Source organism: Channa argus, chromosome 21 (genome assembly GCF_033026475.1).
Source record: "Channa argus isolate prfri chromosome 21, Channa argus male v1.0, whole genome shotgun sequence".
NCBI lineage: Eukaryota > Metazoa > Chordata > Actinopteri > Anabantiformes > Channidae > Channa > Channa argus.
In genome coordinates, this window is record NC_090217.1 from 11,090,765 (window position 1) to 11,111,098 (window position 20,334).

Consider the following 20,334-nt stretch of genomic DNA (forward strand, 5'->3'; position numbering starts at 1 on the left):
CTTTTTTCCCCCTCACTTTCTCTCCATCTATTAGGCCGCGATTAAAAAACATTGACAGGAGCAGCGCCCAGCACCTGGAGGTGACGGTTGGCGACCTGACAGTGATCATAACAGACTTTAAGGAGAAGGCAAAACCCTCGTCCACCTCGGCCACATCCTCTAGTGCTGCGCTGTCGGCCGACCACCTCAGCCAGAACGGCTCCAGCTCAGAAAATACAGAGAAGGGGCTTTCCCGTTCTTCCTCACCCCGAGGAGAGGGCAGCTCGGTCAATGGAGAGACCCACTGAGTCACCCACCCACCACGAGCACACCTCCCCTCAAAACCTCCCGCACCATCCACCCACATCTCATCTGCGAAACCACAGATCACTAAAGGAGCATCCTGCCTCCACTTTACTGTTGCACCTAACTATTTTTTTGCTTGCTTCTTCCGGATTTCTGAGTTTTAACAGGGAATTTTGTGTTTGTCTGAGGACGAGGTACCAACGCATCAAATCTGGCAGGAAACACCCTTTGCTCCATCATGGCCGTGGCTACATTCTACAATACAAATAAATGCTTGGATAGTGTCCGGGAATCTAGTATTATTTAGATGCATCTGTATAATTCTTTTTTTTTTCTCTTTCATTTTACAATATTTTTATTTAACAAACTGTGCAGCCCCACCCTTGATATCACCATCAGTGACCTATTCTTCCCCAGCGAGGAGCCTTTGTCTGGGATCTTTGTGGACCTCTTATAAACCTGAACTATCTAGTTTCTCTGTGTCTCTACACTGAATATTCAGCCTGACAGTGAACCTTTGCTCCTGATCCTCCTGATACTTCAAGCTAAGAATTCTGGACTGCCTCTGCTGTAGAGTGACTTTTTCGACACAGCATAACGGATATACTCTTTCTGGCAGGTTGTGTACTTCAGGTAATGCTTATATCCATATATAAGTATAGTTTTGGGGAAGATCACTTTTAAATGGTGCAGGACGACGTACAGAGAGGAGATGATTTTAAAAGGACAATACAGGTGTCTTTAGTTTTCAGTTTGTGCTACACCACCCTGGTTTGTCTGCGCATAGTCGGGGATACTATCAGGGTTTAGTTTTTCCTGGTGTGGCTACTATTTATTTTGTCCCATATAAATCACCACTACAAATTTGAGCCTGCAGCATTTTGGAATCAAATTGTTTACTGTAAGCTCAATATGCAGAAGACTTTATATGCAGCTTTTAGCCCGTTGTTTTGGTTTTGTAAACCTCACACAGACCAAGTATGGAACATCCCTGTCTAGCAAACTACTTTAGGCAAGTCGATGATATGCTACCTGGCTGGTAAGTTAGTGAAAGTCCCAGCCACTAGCTATAAACTTAACTAGATCCAGACCAAACCAGGGCTGTATGTTGGGTGAATATTGGACTTGATTTGCTGAAGAAACAAGAAATAACAACTAAAGTACTTATGTTGCTATGTGTCTGCTAAATATGCAAATAAGCAATAATTTGCTCATATATTAACCATAACAACTAAAAATCAATAATATCTCAGGGCTGTGATTTACTGAGTTGCTTATGTCTTTGATGCTTCTAGTTCCAATCTTCAATCCATTAATGCAGCTTTAAGAATCATCCAAGCCTTGTTGTGTAATACAATCAAGGTGAAACTTTGGTAATGTCACATTGTAAATACATGATGTAGACAAAACTTGTTTCCAGTCATTGACACCTTTCATAGTTATGTCAAACCATGGTTTGTGACCCCTATAGAATTAAATATATACACAAACACGCCATTGGTTCTCGTAGCTTCACAAATGTACATCATCATATTTCTGCAGTTTCGAACAAGTTGAAAGTGATAAAGATGACGTAGCTGGAAATGACACCTGTATTCTCCTCGTTAATCACTGCACAAACAGGACTGCACATGCTCCGTGTCCTAACGGCAAACAAGAGGGTGCCGATACTATTCTGCACCAACAATGGACCCACTTTGGATACAACATGGTGCTTACAAGAGGGATGAAACGTCTTCACCTCTGGACACGGTGAAGAGCTGCATCGGTGATATCTTGCAGTGTGATGGACTTCAGAAACAGTTTCTTTCATTTTGACATAGTAAAGTGGAGGAACTTTAGAGTATACTGAGCTCCCTGCAGAACAACTATAGATCAACCTAACTACACAATAACTTATAAAACCAGTAGAATATCTACACAGATAAATGGATATTTCTAAAATATGGTACTACTATGTTTTGATGTGGTTGTATTATCCATTATCCAGTGTTACTGTCGAGAGTTTTACTTTAACATCTTAGCACACATACTGAAAAATGTCATGGCATGATATTATTATGGTCTCAGTATATTGTGGGACAGGCGATGTCTGTTAGTTTGTTAGTACTGTGTCAGAAACGTACTCTCATATGTTCACTGCACTAGCTGGGACTAGGTGTGTGGACATGTGAGAACTGCACACACACATTTGTTGTTTGGTTGTGGCAGAAATGGAAGACGCTCAAATATGTTAGTGTCACTTGTTCTTTTTTTGTTGTTGTTTTGCTTTGCCATGCTCAATAAACTAAACTTGTTTATTACATGTCTGAATAAGAAAATAACAAACTTTAAACAAAACAAAGATGCCTTTTCTTGTGCACATAACTTTACTTTATTATTAATCCCTTTGTTACAGACAGGTGTTTTCACACAGACGTAGACTGGCAATTGGGGGCTTCTGGTTTTTCCCGCTGACCTGGTAAGTCTCAACCCTATGACCCAATCTTTAGTCTTCCCTACTGTTTGTCCACTAAAACTGGGTGCTCAAGCAGTGTATTCTACAAATTCTGCTTATTTCTGTAACATTACATGGGCATTTTAGGACAAACAACATCCCACCCATCCATACTAGAAAGTTATTAGCAGACACATCAGGGGAGGCAAAATAGGCAAATGTTTACACCGCCCCCCCCCCCCAAACAAATGATATTTTTCAATGATAACTTCCTTAAATCTTCTATGAAGGTTCTTTTTGCTCCCCTCTATGTACGAAGGGAGCTCAAAGGGTATTGGTAATTCAACTGCTGCAATATTAAAATGTTGACTTGTGTTGTACTGAAAGATATAGCAAAATAGAGAAGGAGCAGGTACTGCATTGTGTGTGCATGGCAGTTGTGCTCTAGGCCAAACTTGTTTCTGTGTTGAGGCATGTCATTTTTTCACATAATTACTAAAGCTGTATTCCAGAGACCCTCAAGTCTCAAAAGGTTCTGCGGGACTTTTGTAAACTCTTAAATGTATTTATTTTTTGTCTTTTCGGCTTATCCTGTGAGTTCAGGGTCACCACAGTGAATCATTTGTCTGCATGGTGATTTAACACAATTTTTAGGCAAGATTCCCTTCCTGATGCAACTCTCCCCAATTTCTACCGGGCTTGGTACCGGCACTAGGGGGATGGACTTTTGGGGATTCCGTGTCTTGCCCAGGGGACACTTCGACATGCCGCTGCCACCTCTTTTGTAATCTCTTGAATATTTCTGATAATGAAGGTAAGCTATTAAGTCAAATTGGCCCTCACCTGATCTCAAATTTAGGCTGCTTAACACCAAATTTCCCAGCTGTGTGTCTTTCACACACTAATGTATTTTGACTAGTTTGTTCATTCATTTAGCTTTTTTCTATGAAATTGAAATATTTTGTTGTGTCGTGTTGTTCTTTAGCACCATCTGGTGAATGACGCGACAACTGCCGTTTACCTTCACAGCTTTTCTCATCACCCTCTTAGGACACTTTTTCCTTTCTCAAAACCGTTAACGTGTGTCTTCCAGTGACCCAAATCTTTATTAAATTAACTGTACTAAACAAATGAAAAACACAAATTACTTGCAAATGTATGAATCACTAATTTATATGTGTGCAACCCCCTACACAAAATTCTTCTTCAGTAACCAGTCTTTCCCCATCTATAAAAGATGTCACCTCTGTGTGGGTGTTTGTCTGGATCAAAGACAATGGAAGCAGTGTGATGTTGAGTACATGTGCAATTGACAGGAGCAAATTGGCTAAATGTAAAATTCAAGTATTTAATGTCCTACTTTTACTTTTTTTTAATCATTTGCTTTCTTTATATGTATCTGTAGTTCAGTATTTTCAGTTTTCAGGTTTTCTGTGTTTTAACTTTATTTAAAAAGACCTGCACATTGGAAAAAAATCAAGAAAACCTTTGTAGGAAGTCAGTATTTTACAGGCCATCTCAAAAAGGTGGAAATGTAAAATGCTGCAGGGTTTGTTACCTCCAGTGAACTTATCCTGGGATATCTCTTTACAGAGAGATTTTTTTGGGGGGGGATACTGGGATGTTGATGGCTGTATTTTCATTGAAAGAGTGTAAAGGTTTGACCACAAGTTGTGTTGATTGGTTGTGTATCAACTGTTTTGGAAACGTGACAGGCCATAGTAGTGTCTCAGCAAATAACTTTTAACAATACATGCAGGTTCTGTTCACTGAACACATCTGCTCACCTTTTCATTCGAACATCGTTAAGACTTAATAATATAGGCATACGCCGGTTGTAAACATACAACATGTGTTTACGTTACACACACATCTATTACTTTGAGTACATCAGTTAGTTACAAAATTTTCCAACGTTTCATAAAAATGCTATTAACATTTGTTAGTTTGTTTAATGCATCCAACACAATGAAGATGCCGAGTCGCTTAAGGTCATGATCGGGTCTTTTCAATGTGAAATCAATTGACGCAAGATGCAGCAGCCTGAGCCTGACTGGGGGAGGGAGACGGAGCAATCAAGTTTGCTTAATGCTCCCACCCTTCCCCCATTTAAGGGTCTCGACCCCCTGCTTGTTTTGCATGATCTGGATCAAGGTAAATGGATAACCCTTACCCCAAAACGAAGATAAGATCCGGAGGCTTGTGGTCGCCTTCAAATTAAAAGCGCGAAACAATAGCGGCGAACTTGGAAAGTGGATGCACACATTGCCTTTTATTTTCCCATCTTTGTCTTTAAGCAAGAGACTAATGGAAGATAGCGTTTTATTTTTATAGCCCCAAATAGTTTGTAATTTCATTAGTTGACTACAAAAAATGTTAATGGAAAAAAATTAATCTCGTGGCTAAGCTTTGGCTGTTCACAGACTCATTTTGTAATGTTTCAGGACTACATGTACTTCAGGACTCGTCATCTACATGTTAACATAATGTCAAACAAATGATAACACAATGGCTGAAAATTGAGCTTCATGTGTAATCAGGATTTTGCGAAGCATTTAAAAACTCCAGAACAGCTCTCAAATGGCCCTTGCGGTAAGATTTGTCGATTATCTTTCTTAAATCAAAAGTAAGCCCAAAGAAAAGAGAGATCAAACAAACAGACAAATTGAAGTAAGAAATGTGGGGAGAGTCTTATAAAGCTGTAACACGAGAGGGCACAATTGCTGCGCCCGAAACCCTAAAGACAAAATTTTATTTTTCAAACCGTGACCGGAAGTGCGTTCCGACTGCGGTTAGCTTTCCGGTTCTTCTTTTGCGCTAGTTTCTGTGTCATGACTTTAGCTCCGACTTGTGTTTACAAACGGGCAAAATGCGGCGGTACATTCGTGCACTAATACTGTGCACGGTGTTCGCCGTGTTTTCGGGCCTCTACGTTTACAGTAAGCTGCTTTACTCAGACGGCTCGCTCCGAGAAAACGGGCCGAAGAGGGTTTTCATCCCACCGAGAGGACACGGAGTCAGGCGAGGGGCCGCAGACAGAACAGGGCCCCAAAACCCGCACTGGTACAATAGGTAAGGCTTTAATTCATGTATTCATTATTATTATGATGATTATTTATTATTTTTTATGAGAATAAATGGATGTGACAGCAGACGTTGACCTATACTCCGTACGAGATAAGTGATGTGTAGGAATGTGACTGAACTTTTAACTTTCTATGGTTGAAGACAGCAGTGATGTCACAGTTGGACACCTGTGTAACCTCACGTGCAGCTCAGCTGCTGCTTCATTGGATTCGTCACTATAGTACTACAAGGAATCTCATTTCAAAATTTTACATAAAATGTATCCAGATATGTGCATGTACATACATTTTGAACTTTTTGTTGCCCTGCTAAAATTTAGGGAGTATTATAATGCGTAGTACTTAGTTTACACAACTTTTATATATTTACAAATTATTCCACACAATATAAAATAGAAAGTGTGACTCGGAAAATTAGTTTTACACTTACATTTGTTGGTCTGACTCTCTTCTCACACTCAGGTACATCATGCGTCAGCGGGCTCAGGTGGAGCCCGTTCATAGCAGGCCTGACTCTCCCATGCACCTGGCTGTAGTCGCCTGTGGCGAGAGACTGGAGGAGACTCTGACCATGATCAAGTCTGCTGTGCTTTTTAGCATTAAACACCTCTACCTGCACATCTTTGCTGAAGATCAGCTACACGCTGGATTTATGGAAGCTGTGAGTGGGAAATTTGTCTTAAAACTGAACTTCACATTGTGTTCTGCAGTCTGTGAATGACTGTGACTTGGTTTGTTTGTTTTATCCCTGCTAGCAGCATAATGTATTATCTTTCTTCCAGTTGGAGTCGTGGCCTGCTTTTGTTCGATCCAGGTTTAACTACAGAGTCTATTCCATCAGCTTCCCCAGTGAGAACGCGGCCGAGTGGAAGAAACTTTTCAAACCCTGTGCTTCTCAGAGGCTCTTTTTACCCGTATGTTGCCTACAGCAAGACGACTCTTTCCAACATGGAATGTTGTTATGACATTCTGAATCATGTTTTATAGCCTGAGTTAGAGGCTATAAATATCATGGTCTGCAAAACTTTGTTTATGAAGTGAAAAATAAATTACTGGCAGCATTATAATAGAGAGGATTTTGTTACCATGGGAAATTTCCCTTTGCAAAAGCCACTGCAGAACATAGAAATAGTAAGGTAGTAGTGGTTTGAAGGGTAACACTGTAAATTCGACTTTGTTTCTTTTTAAATTCATGCAGCTGATCCTGAAGGACGTTGACTCAATCGTGTATGTCGACTCAGACATCCTCTTCCTGCAGCCCGTAGACCATTTGTGGGCTTTCCTGTCACGGTTTAATTCTTCCCAACTGGCCGCCATGGCCCCTGAGCATGAGGAGCCACGCATTGCCTGGTACAACCGGTTTGCCCGCCACCCCTTCTACGGCAGGACGGGCGTCAACTCGGGGGTCATGCTCATGAACATGACGAGAATGAGGGACATGTTCTTTAAGGTTAGGACAAGACACACTTCCAGTAAAGGTTTGTTTAGTTGGACATGTTTGGTTTACTATATTAGTGTACTACCTCAAGTGGCCACAAGATGATATCCTTCTGCAGCAGTTGTTTTACACTAAAGATACACTTACAATTCGTTGCAATGTGAACTCCCTGGTATTTAACCACTAAAAGTGTGTGAATTGTGATGATGTATTTAAATGTTGTGTTCACAGAATGACATGACATCAGTGGGACTACACTGGGAAGAGCTGCTGATGCCTCTACTCCAGAAATACAAACTCAATATAACCTGGGGAGATCAGGACCTTCTAAATATAATTTTTCACCACAACCCTGGTAAGGAGAGAAAGGATTCACACACACCAGTGTACATAACATAACATCTCTTTGTCAGTATGTGCAGAGATACTTTTCTATACACTTTTTATCCTAATTTGACATACTAAAGAATTATTACCCAGCTATTGTACAATTTAAACATCAGCATATGATATTTGTTAAGGTACATGCTTTGTTGCACTGTTTATTAATGTGGAGGTTTTGATGCATTTCTATTGCCAGAGTCCTTGCTGGAGTTTCCTTGCCAGTGGAATTATCGTCCAGATCATTGTATCTATGGCAGTAACTGTGCATCAGCTGAGGAGAATGGCATCTACATACTGCATGGAAACAGAGGGGTGTACCACGACCACAAACAACCTGCCTTCAGAGCCATTTATGAGGCCATACAAAAGGTCGGTATGCCTTGGTGAGGCTTTATTAGAGAATTCAATCAGTATTATAGGTCCACACATGTTGTTCAGCCAGGAATTGAATTGGCCACTGTGGGATTTATGCACTGTTCTGACTGCACAAAAACATTGTAGCAGTAAAAAACACAAGTCTCTAGATGAAAGAGGGAAAAATCCATTAAAATGGACTACACAGCTATGAGATATATCTGCTTTAATGTTATCTGATGTTTCCCTCATGCATAAAATTAACTGCATTTCCATTAAGAACTGTTTAAAGTTCTTTTTTTAGTCACCTTCATCACATATGTACTTGTGCACCACTAGTAAGAAAAAAACGCTTTTGATGTTCTTGCATCCTTTGGCCATTTAGTGTTGCATTTATTATTATTATTGAGACTCAAAATAATTTATCAAGATATGTGAAGTGTGTCTTAATGTGACTCTCATAGTAAGGCTTCACAGTCTTGGTTCCAGACTTTGACAGGCACATGCTGATGGTAAAACACCAAAGGAACCTAATCTGGCAGTCCATCATGGAGAGAGGATACAGAGCTCTTTTTCTGACTGAAGGCAGTTGCTTTCTTCTTTATTGCATCATAATTTTTCTTTGCTTTGAAGTAAATTCGGGAATGTTTCCTTTATATTTTCCTTTATCTGCCCTCTTACTAAAACAGTGACTGAAAGAGGCACTTTCACCCTGTCAAATGCCTCTTGGGTACCTCGGGTAAGGTTAAATAACTGTTTTGCGCCTGCTGTAGGTGTAATTTAGTGCAACACCCGATGGAAGGTGCACTTTTATAACCCTGGTGACACACCTGCTGTGCTCCACTGACCACTTGTAGATGAAATTTTGGATTAGTGTCTAGAGTGACAAACAAATCTCGACCATGGGCAGAAGGTTGGAGTGAAAGCTAATTTCCCCTTTGAGGATGATTATGTGTTGTTTACCAGCAGTGTAATGATATTGACGACAGGAACGGCATTTACCTAATGAAGCCATCAGCATTTGCTGTCTCATTGCTTTCCTATTAACAAAGCATTGAACATAGATCAGTGCTGTGGCTGATCCCGATCTTATCCATGGCCTGAGGTTAAGACTTTTTAGACAATGATCAATTATGACAGTAGACAGATATGGACTCCACTCGTGTGTTTTTCCCATAGTCTATGTGGGCATTGATACTTGTACAAATATGTAATTAGCTGTGGTTTGCCAGGAGGACAGAAGTATAGTTTGGTCCTCTGTAATGAATCTGTCTGGACAGAACATTTCATCCATTCCAGGTTGTTCATTTGCCGCAGAACCTCAGGCTACACATGCACCGTGTTATGGAGTGAACATTAATAGGGCGCTGCTAGAGTGGCAGCTTAAAAAAGTGTAAAGAGTTTAGAAAAATTCGCAAAAGAGCAAAAAATTCTACCTCATACAAATCTTCAAAATTAGTTCTTCTTCATTGTATCGAACAAGTTTGCATAAGCCCAAGTTGGCAAAAGTGTATGTATGTACTGGGACTGATTGCTGATGTGGAGCAGGTTTGTTTTTAGATGACGAGTCAGGCCAGGAGGTTAAGGCAGGAAACACACAGGACTCCATCCTGTTCAAGGACCTCTGCTTTGCTTTTTTCCAACTAACTACTGCTGATTGCCCACATCAGTTGTGTTCAGTCAGTCAGAAGATAAGCTCCCATCTCAGATGAGGTTGGAGAGGGAAAGACAAAGTGAATTGGTATCTTCCAGCTTCTTACTGACTAAAAACACCTGATCTGGGTGATCAGCAATTAGTAGTGCAAGGCTAATTGGGAAAACACGCTGAGCAGGGGTCCTTGAGGACGAAGATTCAGAACCACTGAGCTGGAGTACAGCAGGTATTTTACGTGTCATAGTGGGAAAAGCACAGGTGTTATTAATAGCATTCACAATGAGTAAGTTATGGACCTGATGACATGGACACAGTGTTCAGCTGAGCTCAAATTTGAATAATGACAGAACAAACTTGAATCTTGGACAAGTGATAGCTCCAGTAAAAGAAGAAACTGAGGACAGAGACCTACTGCAGCAGCAGCCTGGCTCAGCTACTTTTCCAAATAATTAGAGAAGGCTCCAAACGCCACAGAGAATCTGTCAGCTGAAAAAAGAAGGAGAAGAGACAGAATCTTGTTTGAGGTACTGTGTTCGCTTTAATGGTTCAGGTAAACACCTACAAACTGGAGGTCATCGGATTGTTGAGGATCAGCAAAAAGGAATTGAACAGCGGTAAACAAGTTCTTTTGCTTTACCACTTTGTTTTGCTGCAAGCCTCTCCCTGTCAATCCAGCAATCCTGCTCATTCTCAAGGTTGATGAATACATCGGAACTACATTAAAGTAATGACTTTTCTTGTTTAATACACTTTTATATTTTTATTGACATGTACATGACTGGTGAAGTGGCTAATTTGAACACTTCTAACACATACATACATACATACAAGAAACTACTTTAAAAGTGTCAGATTGCTCATTTTGCCCAACCAGCAGTCCAAAACAAAGACTTTCATGTTACAGTGATATGAAACAGTTATGCAGCAATAGATAGTCAATAGTCAGTGAATTAGTTTGTATTTCCATTTCAATGAAGTAATTTACCAGTTTCCAATTAGTAAAAATGTCGAGCAACATTATTCCTAATAAACTTGCAGCTAATGTAAATGAGTGGTTATTATCTTCAAACAAAGAAATGGGAACAAAACAGCAGCTTTGCTCCTCCCTGTCTGCGTCTAAAACAGACCACAGCAGTCTGTCCATCGTAAAGCATCTCCTCCCTCACGCCGCTGCAAAAAGCTGAGCCCAGGAAGCAGCAGTTAAATTTTACAGCCAATGGTACATTTAGAGTTGGACTCTGCACACCAATGGTGCCCCATCAGCCGCACAAAATCAATACAGCCAACTGTAAATGCAACTTTATGACTGATGAATGTGTGTATGTGTAAGTATGTGCTCATAAAAACACCATTCTCTTTGTGACCCAATATCACCGACTCAAGTGCAAGCAAATGAGCTGGCATAAAAAGTGGTAATTCCCCTTTGATTTCCTCTGAGCATTGTAAAGGCTTCTTCATTATTGGGAAGACCTGACATTTCTTCTGTTATCCCTGGTTATCACTGGATAGTAACCATAGTTGCACAAAACCGACTCCAACAACACGGACTGTTTTATGTTTTGCAGGCTGACCGATCAGATTAAATTTGGAGTCCCATCTGACTATGCCTTGAGGATTTATTTTTTAATTTATCTAGAAAAACGTGTCTTTCAAGCTCAAATGCTGCCCAAAGCACTGCTTTGCTTACTGGGGGAATGTGATGATCAATTCCACTCAAACAGTGGGAGGTTAAACTCTGTCCTCAGGGAAGTTGTGGCAGTAGTTTGGGACTTTAGAGGCTCGTTTTAAGTTCCCAGGCCTATGTTTGTACCTTTAAGCTGCTACCACCACTCACATTTTCCAACCTTCTGAAGAAACCGAGAGATAGGAGAATGGGCCATCTTATTTGGTGGTATTGCAGAAAAATAAGTCAGTAAAGCAGAATAGAGGTTTTATTGTGCCCTCTAAGCTTATATGTGATGTTAGTACATGCTGATCATTTGGATCACAATGACAATATTAGCATTTTATTAAAAAAAAAAATTCAATCGTTTTATTTTCTAAATAATGATGAATGATTGTCTTGTATTCAAATTTAGATCATAGAAATTATTAATGGAACAATTTTCTTGTAGATTGTGACTTATATTACAACAAACTGTGTACAAAGTGTTGTTACGTGTTACCTGCACCAACGAAAGTCCAGCAGCATTGGCTCCCAGTCAAAGTGCTGTAGGTAGAAACAGAGACTTTTTTTTTATTATTCTTTATCCTCCAAACTCAACCACTGATGCCAGATTGAGGGATGCTTTGTTAATATCTACTAATGTGAACAGAATCCTTATATGCTTGAAACACTCAGGACATTTACTGACAAATAGCAATATATTTTTAGAGCAACTCTCCAAAATGAGTAAAAAATTCAAAATTCATTCCATTCAAAATTCTACGAAATTAAAAGGACAAAGCTGCAAAACCACGAGGCCCAAATGAGCCATCAACCTGAATGCACAATTAGCTTCCATGAATCTCAGATATTGTTTGCATGACAATAAGCTCATGAATGATAAATATGACCTACCTATGTTACTGCATTCTTGTTTTTTTGGGTGGGGGGGGGGTTAATTATTATTGCAGATTTTAAATATTATAAGTAATGATTGTACAGTGTATAATCAAAAAATTATGATTTTTGCTTTCCTGTGAATATCTTTGTTTATCTTTTAAACATCCTTATTAAAGTTTGGATCTTAGCTAAAAAGAAGGACCAAGAGGCCATGCTCCTGGAAATTGAGCAGCTGAAGAATGATCTTCATAAAACTGGGACCATAAACAATGATTGGAGAGTGGAGGCTGTGGAGATTACTCTGAGAAATTCTGTGACCTGCAAAGGGTCTCAGGGGAGCTCTCAGCTGAGCTCTAATCTGAGAAAATGAAACAAGATAAACTTTGTCCTGAAATCCTAGAACCTCAGCAAATGCAAAAAAAATGAAGGTGGAGGCAGAGACCAGCAAACTGTAAGATCAAGGCACTTTTCCAACGTTTGTAGGATGCCCAGACAGTTATACAGAAGCTGTTGGCAAAAAGTAAGATGCTGGTTGACAAGCTGAAACAGGAGGAAACGGTAGAGGAAGCTTTGAGATACTGTGGCATTCACTCAGATGCTCAACACCGAAATAGTTTTGCCGGTTCAGTCAGACACCTGCAAACAGTAGGCCACCGTGATTGTGAAGTGCAGCCTGGTCCATGTGAACAAGCCCCCTCTGTTAGGTAGATGTGAAGATGTTTGCTGCATGTGCAGAGCATTTCCCAAGAATAATATGACTTCTGTGAAACAGTGTATAATCTTTAAGGAAGTACCACAAACACCTGGTAGACCAGAGACTTTAGTGTGCTTTCACCGTTAAGATGCTTTTAATTAGCTGCAACCATCCGAATCATTTTGGAAACAGGATAAAAGATCAGTGGCTTTTGGCTTGGCCCTTCAGGGGCCACCAAAGCCAAATGTGATCTGAACGTTGATTTGGCTTCAGTTCCTGCCGCAACCCTTCCATTTACTCGGACTCGAGACCCACACCTAGTGGGGTGGGATTCGTTCCCACAGCTATCTACATCCCAACCTGATGTTTTACCCATTGAACCACCAAGCCCCATATGTTTTGGGAACAACATGTAACATCAAATTTAAATAATGGATTGTATTGTCGTTCCAGTTCAGTTTTGGTGCAGACCCAGTGACCTCTTTGTTGGATCCTCTACAAAAAGAACTGCTGAAGACAACACATACGTATTGTGGTAAATCTCACATCCTCTTCACAAAGAGATTGGCACACAGCCTGGCAAATATCAACAGAGATGCTCCACATGGAGAGTGATAATATGATCAGAGGCCAAAAAAAGGACTATGCCTTAACCTAACTTTAACTACAAGTTCAGCCACCGAGATCAGGATCACTGCTCACTGTGGCTGATGATTGATTCCTGCTGTATGAGCAGGAAATGTAACTAGCCTTAATTCTGACTGTACAAGCTGACTGAAGATTGTATGTTTTAAATTCCAGGGTTGTTTCATCATCATACAAAATTTAAGCCACCTAAGTTTGGATAAAACTGACTGTACAAGCAGACGAAGTTGTGCTCAAAAACAGTGAACACACCACTTTTACACTGGAATCAGTAAAGATGTCTTAACGCTCAATATCTGGGTTTCCATCCAAATATTGGTAATTATTTACCACATGTCAAGGTAATGGGCAAAAAGAGTGTAATATTGAATTGATTCATCAAGATAACCAGCTAGTGGCACAACTTTTTTTTCACAAGGGGCAGGATATCTACAAAAAACTCCAGACAGAGAGAGCGAGAAGGAGAAAGTAAACTACCACAACACTAATCAAACCAATGAGGAAATCTTGATGGCAATATAACATTTATATTTTATTTGTGTGCTAGTTCTCATAGTTTTGTATTGTTGTTTTCATTTCTCCAGGGGATGTTTAAGTCACATGTCATAATTTACACTCTGTTTTACATTGCACTTTTACATTTTGCTTTTAACAATACACCAAGTCACCAAAGAGAACTTTTGGTGAAATTTTAAATTCTGTGAATAGTCTACTCAGGTTTGTTCGTGCACAATCAGAAAAGTGTGCATAAAACATGTGGATGGAAATCCACCTTATGATTTCTCGGGTGGTCGGGGAACAATTTTACATGCACGTAAAAAGCCTGGTTACTGGAAATCTGCTTCTACATGCATGAACAAGTAATCAGATTTCTCGTACACCTCTGGGTGAGGAAACATGCCTCAAAAACACGTTTGCATGTTACCTTTAATGCAACGTACCTGTACCTGGGAAAGCTAGGTTACGCAATACGGTTAAGAAATCAGCTTTCCAGAGAAATTCAATTGTAACTGGGTTTCTTAAGTCCATGTAAACACACCGATTGTCTGAGACCAAGACTAATAACCTCACCTTTTGTAAGTTAATGTGGATAAGAATGTGATGTAAATGTACTGTTGTACTGCAAAAGACTGAATGTAGCAGTTGTAATGAACTTTGCTACAGATTTCTACTTTAATACTTTTTGATTGTGTTTAGAAATTATAATATTTTACTGACTACTATATTTTTAAATCAAGGATCTATCCACTTTGTAAAGGTTTTCTCCTGTCAGCCCTTTTTTCTGTATGCTGAAGGTGTGATAGAGCTGTAAACATTTGGAAGTGTAGCTTTTGAGCCTCCATATTGGAGAATTTGTTGACCCTTGTGAAACACTCTTATTAAGAGGAAAACATATCAAGACTGAACATTTTTATTTTTTTCTTCAGGGTCCATTTTTTGAGATGTGTGCACTGGACCACTTTTTAGACTTTCATAAACTACTCAATGAAATGGAGAGACAGTAATTTAAGAGAATGTGTAATTAATGTTTTGTGGATTTTCAGACAAATTAAGTAAATGCATTATGGATTATTATTTTTTTCCAGTGGCAGGTGTTGATTATATAAAACCTGCTCTATGTGTTTGTGATGTCATGTGAGAATCATGTTTCATGAACAGTACTGAACAATAATTAGTTGGTATACATTAACCTAGAAAATACATGAATAAGCTACAAGTTGTTTCTTGTTACCAAAGTATTAAATTTATATATAAATGTGGGTTTTGCACCACTGAATGTATTAGAACTCTAAGGCTTCAAATTAAAATGTAAATTTTCAGTGCTTACAGTATTTGCTATTGTTGTAAAGTAAGAATATCCTTTGTGAAATGACTGTTTCCTTGTTTTTATGTCATAGTGATAAAAACTGTAATTTAAAAAAAAGGCTCTTTTATTAAAAATAATTTTTATTTTGTAGAATTTGTACAGCAGTGTGTTTTATAGAACCACAAGAGAGAAACAGTTTTAATGTCAGTTAATGCTAATGTACTGTGTGTGTGTGTGTGTGTGTGTGTGTGTGTGTGTATATATATATATATATATATATATATATATATATATATATATATATATATATAATTTGTTGTAGGGTTATTCTAGAAGGATTTAACTTGAATAAGATTGATGCTGTTTCTATCACTTCCTTGGGCAGATCAATGGACTTGCCAATAATCTTTGATTAGGCCACCTGAGGTGCTGCACCATCTCTGCCTCAGTTGTGAGGTGCTCATAAAGTGTAAGTGACGGACCAATAACCCTGCTCTATAGGCGCCTGTCTATGACACTGTATACTACTGACTATGGGGGATGAGTTTATGCTTATTCCTATTAGGTGGGGATACAACCATCCGTTTATGGCTCTGAAGCTAGTTTGATTCATTGCACCCCAAGTATCATTCATTCATCACTATATATCCATATGAGAGTTTATCAATTACCTTTATTGACCTGTGTGCTTAAATGCAACATGTAACAGGGCAGATCCCCAGGGACACGGAGACAATGGCTTGAACTGAGCCATGTTGAAAAATTCAATACTGTCCATCTTCCAAGGTTTCATTTTCCTGAAACTACATGTTTTATGTTGTCATAAATAACTGGTTTTATTTCCTTTTTGCAAACAGGGCCAGAAGAGAAACTATTTAAAATAAATATGTGACCTCCAGCGTTTAGAGTGGGTCAGAGCGGAAGATGAAGAATAGGGACATCACAAAATAATTAAATGTACTGTGTCTTTGTGAGCCTCTGTGTTTTGATGGACAAAAAGAGAACTAAAAAGAGAACCCTGGATAAGGTTAGTCATGTTTCCTGCATGGTCACAGGACATAATGTTGAAGAGAAGAAATGAATGCATAGTGGGAGGATGGAGAAAAGCCTGATGGTGTGTGTTAGCGATGAAAGAAAAGAACAAGGCTGTCATAGCCAATATAGCAATTAGGGCACTTTGTTGCTTCAGACATCTATTGGACATTGCTTTCCTTAAAATAGTGTCATCAAATGGGAACAGAGACCTCTAGAGAAACGTGGCGGCTGTGTGCACCAACAGTGTAGCAGTGAGTAAACCACAGACTAATTATGAACTGTATTCAGTGATCAAATAGTGTCAACAACCTATAAACAAACATTCACAATACCACATGTAGAAATATAATGCAAATAAAATGAATATAAACATATAAAAATACTGATTAATGCAGCTTTAAAAAATGGGCTTTGCTCCAGATGCTCTGCAGAACAAATAATATTAATACGCTTTATGTTTGATTCAATAGCATTGATAAATTGCTAACCATGAATTAAGCATTCAATGAAAGTAAAGCCCCTTTAATATGTGCTTTGGCTTTGGCTTCACTACTCTAGCTGTCATTCATTGTACATGATCTAAAGAGTAACTCTGCTAATGTTGCCCATATAGAAAGACAAGACAGGGTCTAATTCTGACACATTGGATCTAATGCACATATATAGATGAATAATGCACACTAGTTCAAACATACACTAACAGCTAGTGGAGGTATGCACTACACACACACACACACCCTACAACCTCTCCTCTGCATACTGTCTATCATATTGTGCGCCTACGTTGCACAGCAGGGGGTCATTTACATGTTGTAATAGGGTCTACATATCACTGCTATAGGAGATGAGAGAGGCATGCAGGCCGGGATGTTTCCCACAGAATGTCATGTTCTGGGCTTCTTATTTACATGTCTGCAACTTCAGGGCACATTTGATGCCCGGTGAGATTGAATATGACATCTTTGCTCACAGTGAAGCCGCCATGTTTTTTCAGTGATTCACTTGCTCTGCCATATAATGAGAGAAAGAGTGATGCGTATTGTACCAGATTGGTTTATTTACTTCATGGCTTATTTTCTGTGTGTGTTTGTCAGATTTGATACAGCGAATGCCACGGAGCCAAACCAAAAACCACCAAGCCAAGCCAAAGAAAGTCATCTGTCCAGCCCCTGCAAAATCTTGCTGCTCTCAGTGCAGCCAACGCAGGAATCAGGAATCTTTTCATGCTGTCTGCCAAATGTAAACCCTGTCCTTGTTATTGTCCATTTTTGTTTTACCCTTCCATCAATGTTCTTCGCTTCTTTATTATATTCCTTTTTCATATGTTTCTACAAGAATCCACTTTTTAAATCCACCTGAGTGTGTGACCCAGTTTCTTATGGGTGATGGCTTTTTTTTCCCTGCACCCATCAGAAAGCACGCAAACCTCCAAAGACAAGCCACAGTGCGAATACAAAAATACCCAATGCACTTATCAAATATTCTCATATTTTTTAAAATATTTTTGTTGTTGAAAAAAAGGCAACAAAATGCTTTCAAAGACTGATTGTGTTGCTCTCACCTCCAAACATTTCAAGAACACCAGCATGAGTCTGTGCATACTTAGAAATGCTAGCCTTGGGGATATGAGCTACTTTGCTTTGTACTAGACCGTAGGCACACACAGGAGCCCAAACAAGGCTGCTACAGTAAGACGAATGCATCCAAGGACGATGAGATGTTATCCTTTTTCTTTATATATGTGAGGATGTCGAGTTGCTGCTTGCAACAAAATGAAACGTTCAGTGGGGTTTTGAAGTGATCTGAGCCCCTGTATTTGCTAAATATAAAAGCAGGCAACAGCAACTAAAGTGCACAGCTCTACATAGTATTAGTTATGTCTAGATTTCAAAATTCCTGCTCATTTATTTTCAGATAAGATACAATACAGGAAGAATTTCGACTATTTGATTAAATTCTAGAATTGGAGATGAATGAAAACAAAACAAAAAGAACAAGCAAGACAGGATGTTTGAAAAGATGTTGAAACACTGACTACCTGATAAACCTGGCTGTCGTTGGGCAAACGGCAGGTTACACTCTTGACACTCTACACTCTTTATCTCAGCAGTGACGCAGAGACACCTACAGGTAAAGAGACCTTTCACACTCACATTCACAACTACGAGTCATTTTGAGTCACCAGTTAACTTAACACGCGTGTCTTTGGACTGTGGGAGGAACCTGGAGTATAGAAAGCATGAAGACAACATGCAAACTCCTCAAAGAATTGCACCCACTGACCAGCCGGCCAGATGTAAATGTAGTTGTGGGCCAGCTGTGAAAAATCCCATTGTTGAGGCAACCAGGGCAATGCTAACTTCTGGTTTGGCCTACAAAAGTACTCTGGAGCCCACATTTATTGTCAATCACAGTATGGGCTCATGAAAATGCAGATTTTATGCTAATCGTTAGCTTATAAAGGGGGATCTGGGTTTTTTATAAACATGAATTTCAAGCTATCTTCAATTTGGGTGAATAAAATGGCATCAATAGGTTCACAATACACCCAGTAATAATAAAGCATTGGTCAAAGAAGGCCATAATGCAAACTCTTTAAGATGGTTTATTTGTAAAAAAAAAATGTACTAGTACATTTTGTGAAGAAACTTTTGCATTTATGTGCACAATTTGCATTCACATACATCACACTCAATCTCAAAGCCCATCTGCTCTCTACTGTCTACAGATGCAATATAAAACTTAAAGCCCACTGAGATAGAGGGGCTGACATCAGATATGAGCGTGACACTGCTGCTTTTATACCTCAGCCTACTCTGACCCTCCTCTTTTCCCTGCCACATTCATATCACACAACAATAGATTTCCCATTACTGCTCCCTCTTTCACCCCATCCCCCAATTACAGCTGAACAATATTTATCCCCAGAGTGATCTGATTCTGAAAATACCTTAGCATGTGCTTTGTGTGTGTGTGTGCTCAAACACGTATGATTGTGTGAATATTTGTGGGTGGTCACAAAAATGAAGATGTCAAAGCGTATGTGTGTGTGTGTGTGTGTGTGTGTGTGTGTGTGTGTGTGTGTGTATGAATACATGACTGTGTGTAAAGTGCTGTGGTGTGAAGTGCACAGCTTTATTGTTTTCCAAAAGCCCTGGGCTTATTTTTCCTTTTCTCCTTTTCTCCTTTTCTTACTGCACTCCCAACACACTGTCTTACACACACACACACACACACACACACACACACACACACACACACGCACACTTTCTCCTGTGAGCTTTTCAATTAGGTAATTACAGTGGCAGTGAATAGAGCCTGTCTGGACACTGGCGCTCTATTGTAGAAGCACCTGTCCTCCATAGACAGCAATTACCTGCCAGGCTGGAGGGGAGTTGCAGGCTATTGTCTGTGTGCATATATCTGTGTGCATGTGAATCAGCGACTGTCTGTATCTGTCTGCCCAGGCTGTGTTGGCACTCTGTATGTATCATATTCAGTGACAGTGATAGAGGGAGTTTTAGAAAATTGTTTTATCTGAGGTCATGTTTATTATTACATTATGAACCGATTTCCATAGTGAATATGTTGATTGCATTTATTGTATGTGAGCCATGTGCAGTAGCAGCAAAGCACCTATGTTATGCCTGGAGGGTGTAGCAGCTGAGTTACCACAGCAGCGTGTTCACCATCTTGTTAAACACTGTTAACATTTGAAGCCCTGCTTTGGAGCAAACCAGAGTGGGTTTTCTGTCAGAGTGAATAGAGAAAGTGGAAAACAGCAAAGGGAACATTTTGATTGATTACACAAAGCTTTGAGCAGGGCAAAGAAAAAGCTGCCGCTCGATTTAGCTTAAACATGTTGGCCATGATGTTGAGCTTGATAAAAATTCTTAAAAGGGATTTTTTACTCCACACAACATGATGCACTGTACCAACATCAAATGAAAAAGATGACCGACACTGATCT

At 39.5% G+C, this 20,334-nt stretch overlaps 2 protein-coding genes across 11 annotated transcripts in view; both read left to right on the top strand.

Annotated features, from left to right (window-relative positions):
• yaf2 (YY1 associated factor 2) overlaps positions 1–2,590 on the top strand; it is a 13,208-nt gene extending 10,618 nt beyond the window's left edge. For both annotated transcript variants that reach the window (XM_067490949.1, XM_067490950.1), the window contains one exon: positions 35–2,590. In XM_067490949.1, the coding sequence (XP_067347050.1) occupies positions 35–287 (253 nt within the window). In that variant the 3' untranslated portion in view covers positions 288–2,590. The remainder of the gene's footprint in view (positions 1–34) is intronic.
• On the top strand, positions 780–17,621 carry gxylt1b (glucoside xylosyltransferase 1b). 9 transcript variants are annotated; one of them, XM_067490941.1, is made up of 10 exons: positions 780–918; positions 2,684–2,746; positions 3,438–3,536; positions 3,708–5,794; positions 6,271–6,469; positions 6,591–6,722; positions 7,007–7,258; positions 7,478–7,601; positions 7,827–7,999; positions 13,331–15,471. In XM_067490941.1, exons 4-10 carry the CDS (start codon positions 5,592–5,594, stop codon positions 13,490–13,492), a joined length of 1,245 nt encoding a protein of 414 aa, XP_067347042.1. In that variant the 5' UTR covers positions 780–918; positions 2,684–2,746; positions 3,438–3,536; positions 3,708–5,591; the 3' UTR covers positions 13,493–15,471. The 9 variants fall into 9 exon arrangements, with proteins under 9 accessions (XP_067347042.1, XP_067347040.1, XP_067347036.1 ...); XM_067490939.1 differs by having other exon boundaries at positions 2,684–3,536; XM_067490935.1 differs by having other exon boundaries at positions 3,377–5,794.
• Positions 17,622–20,334: the final 2,713 nt, after the last annotated feature.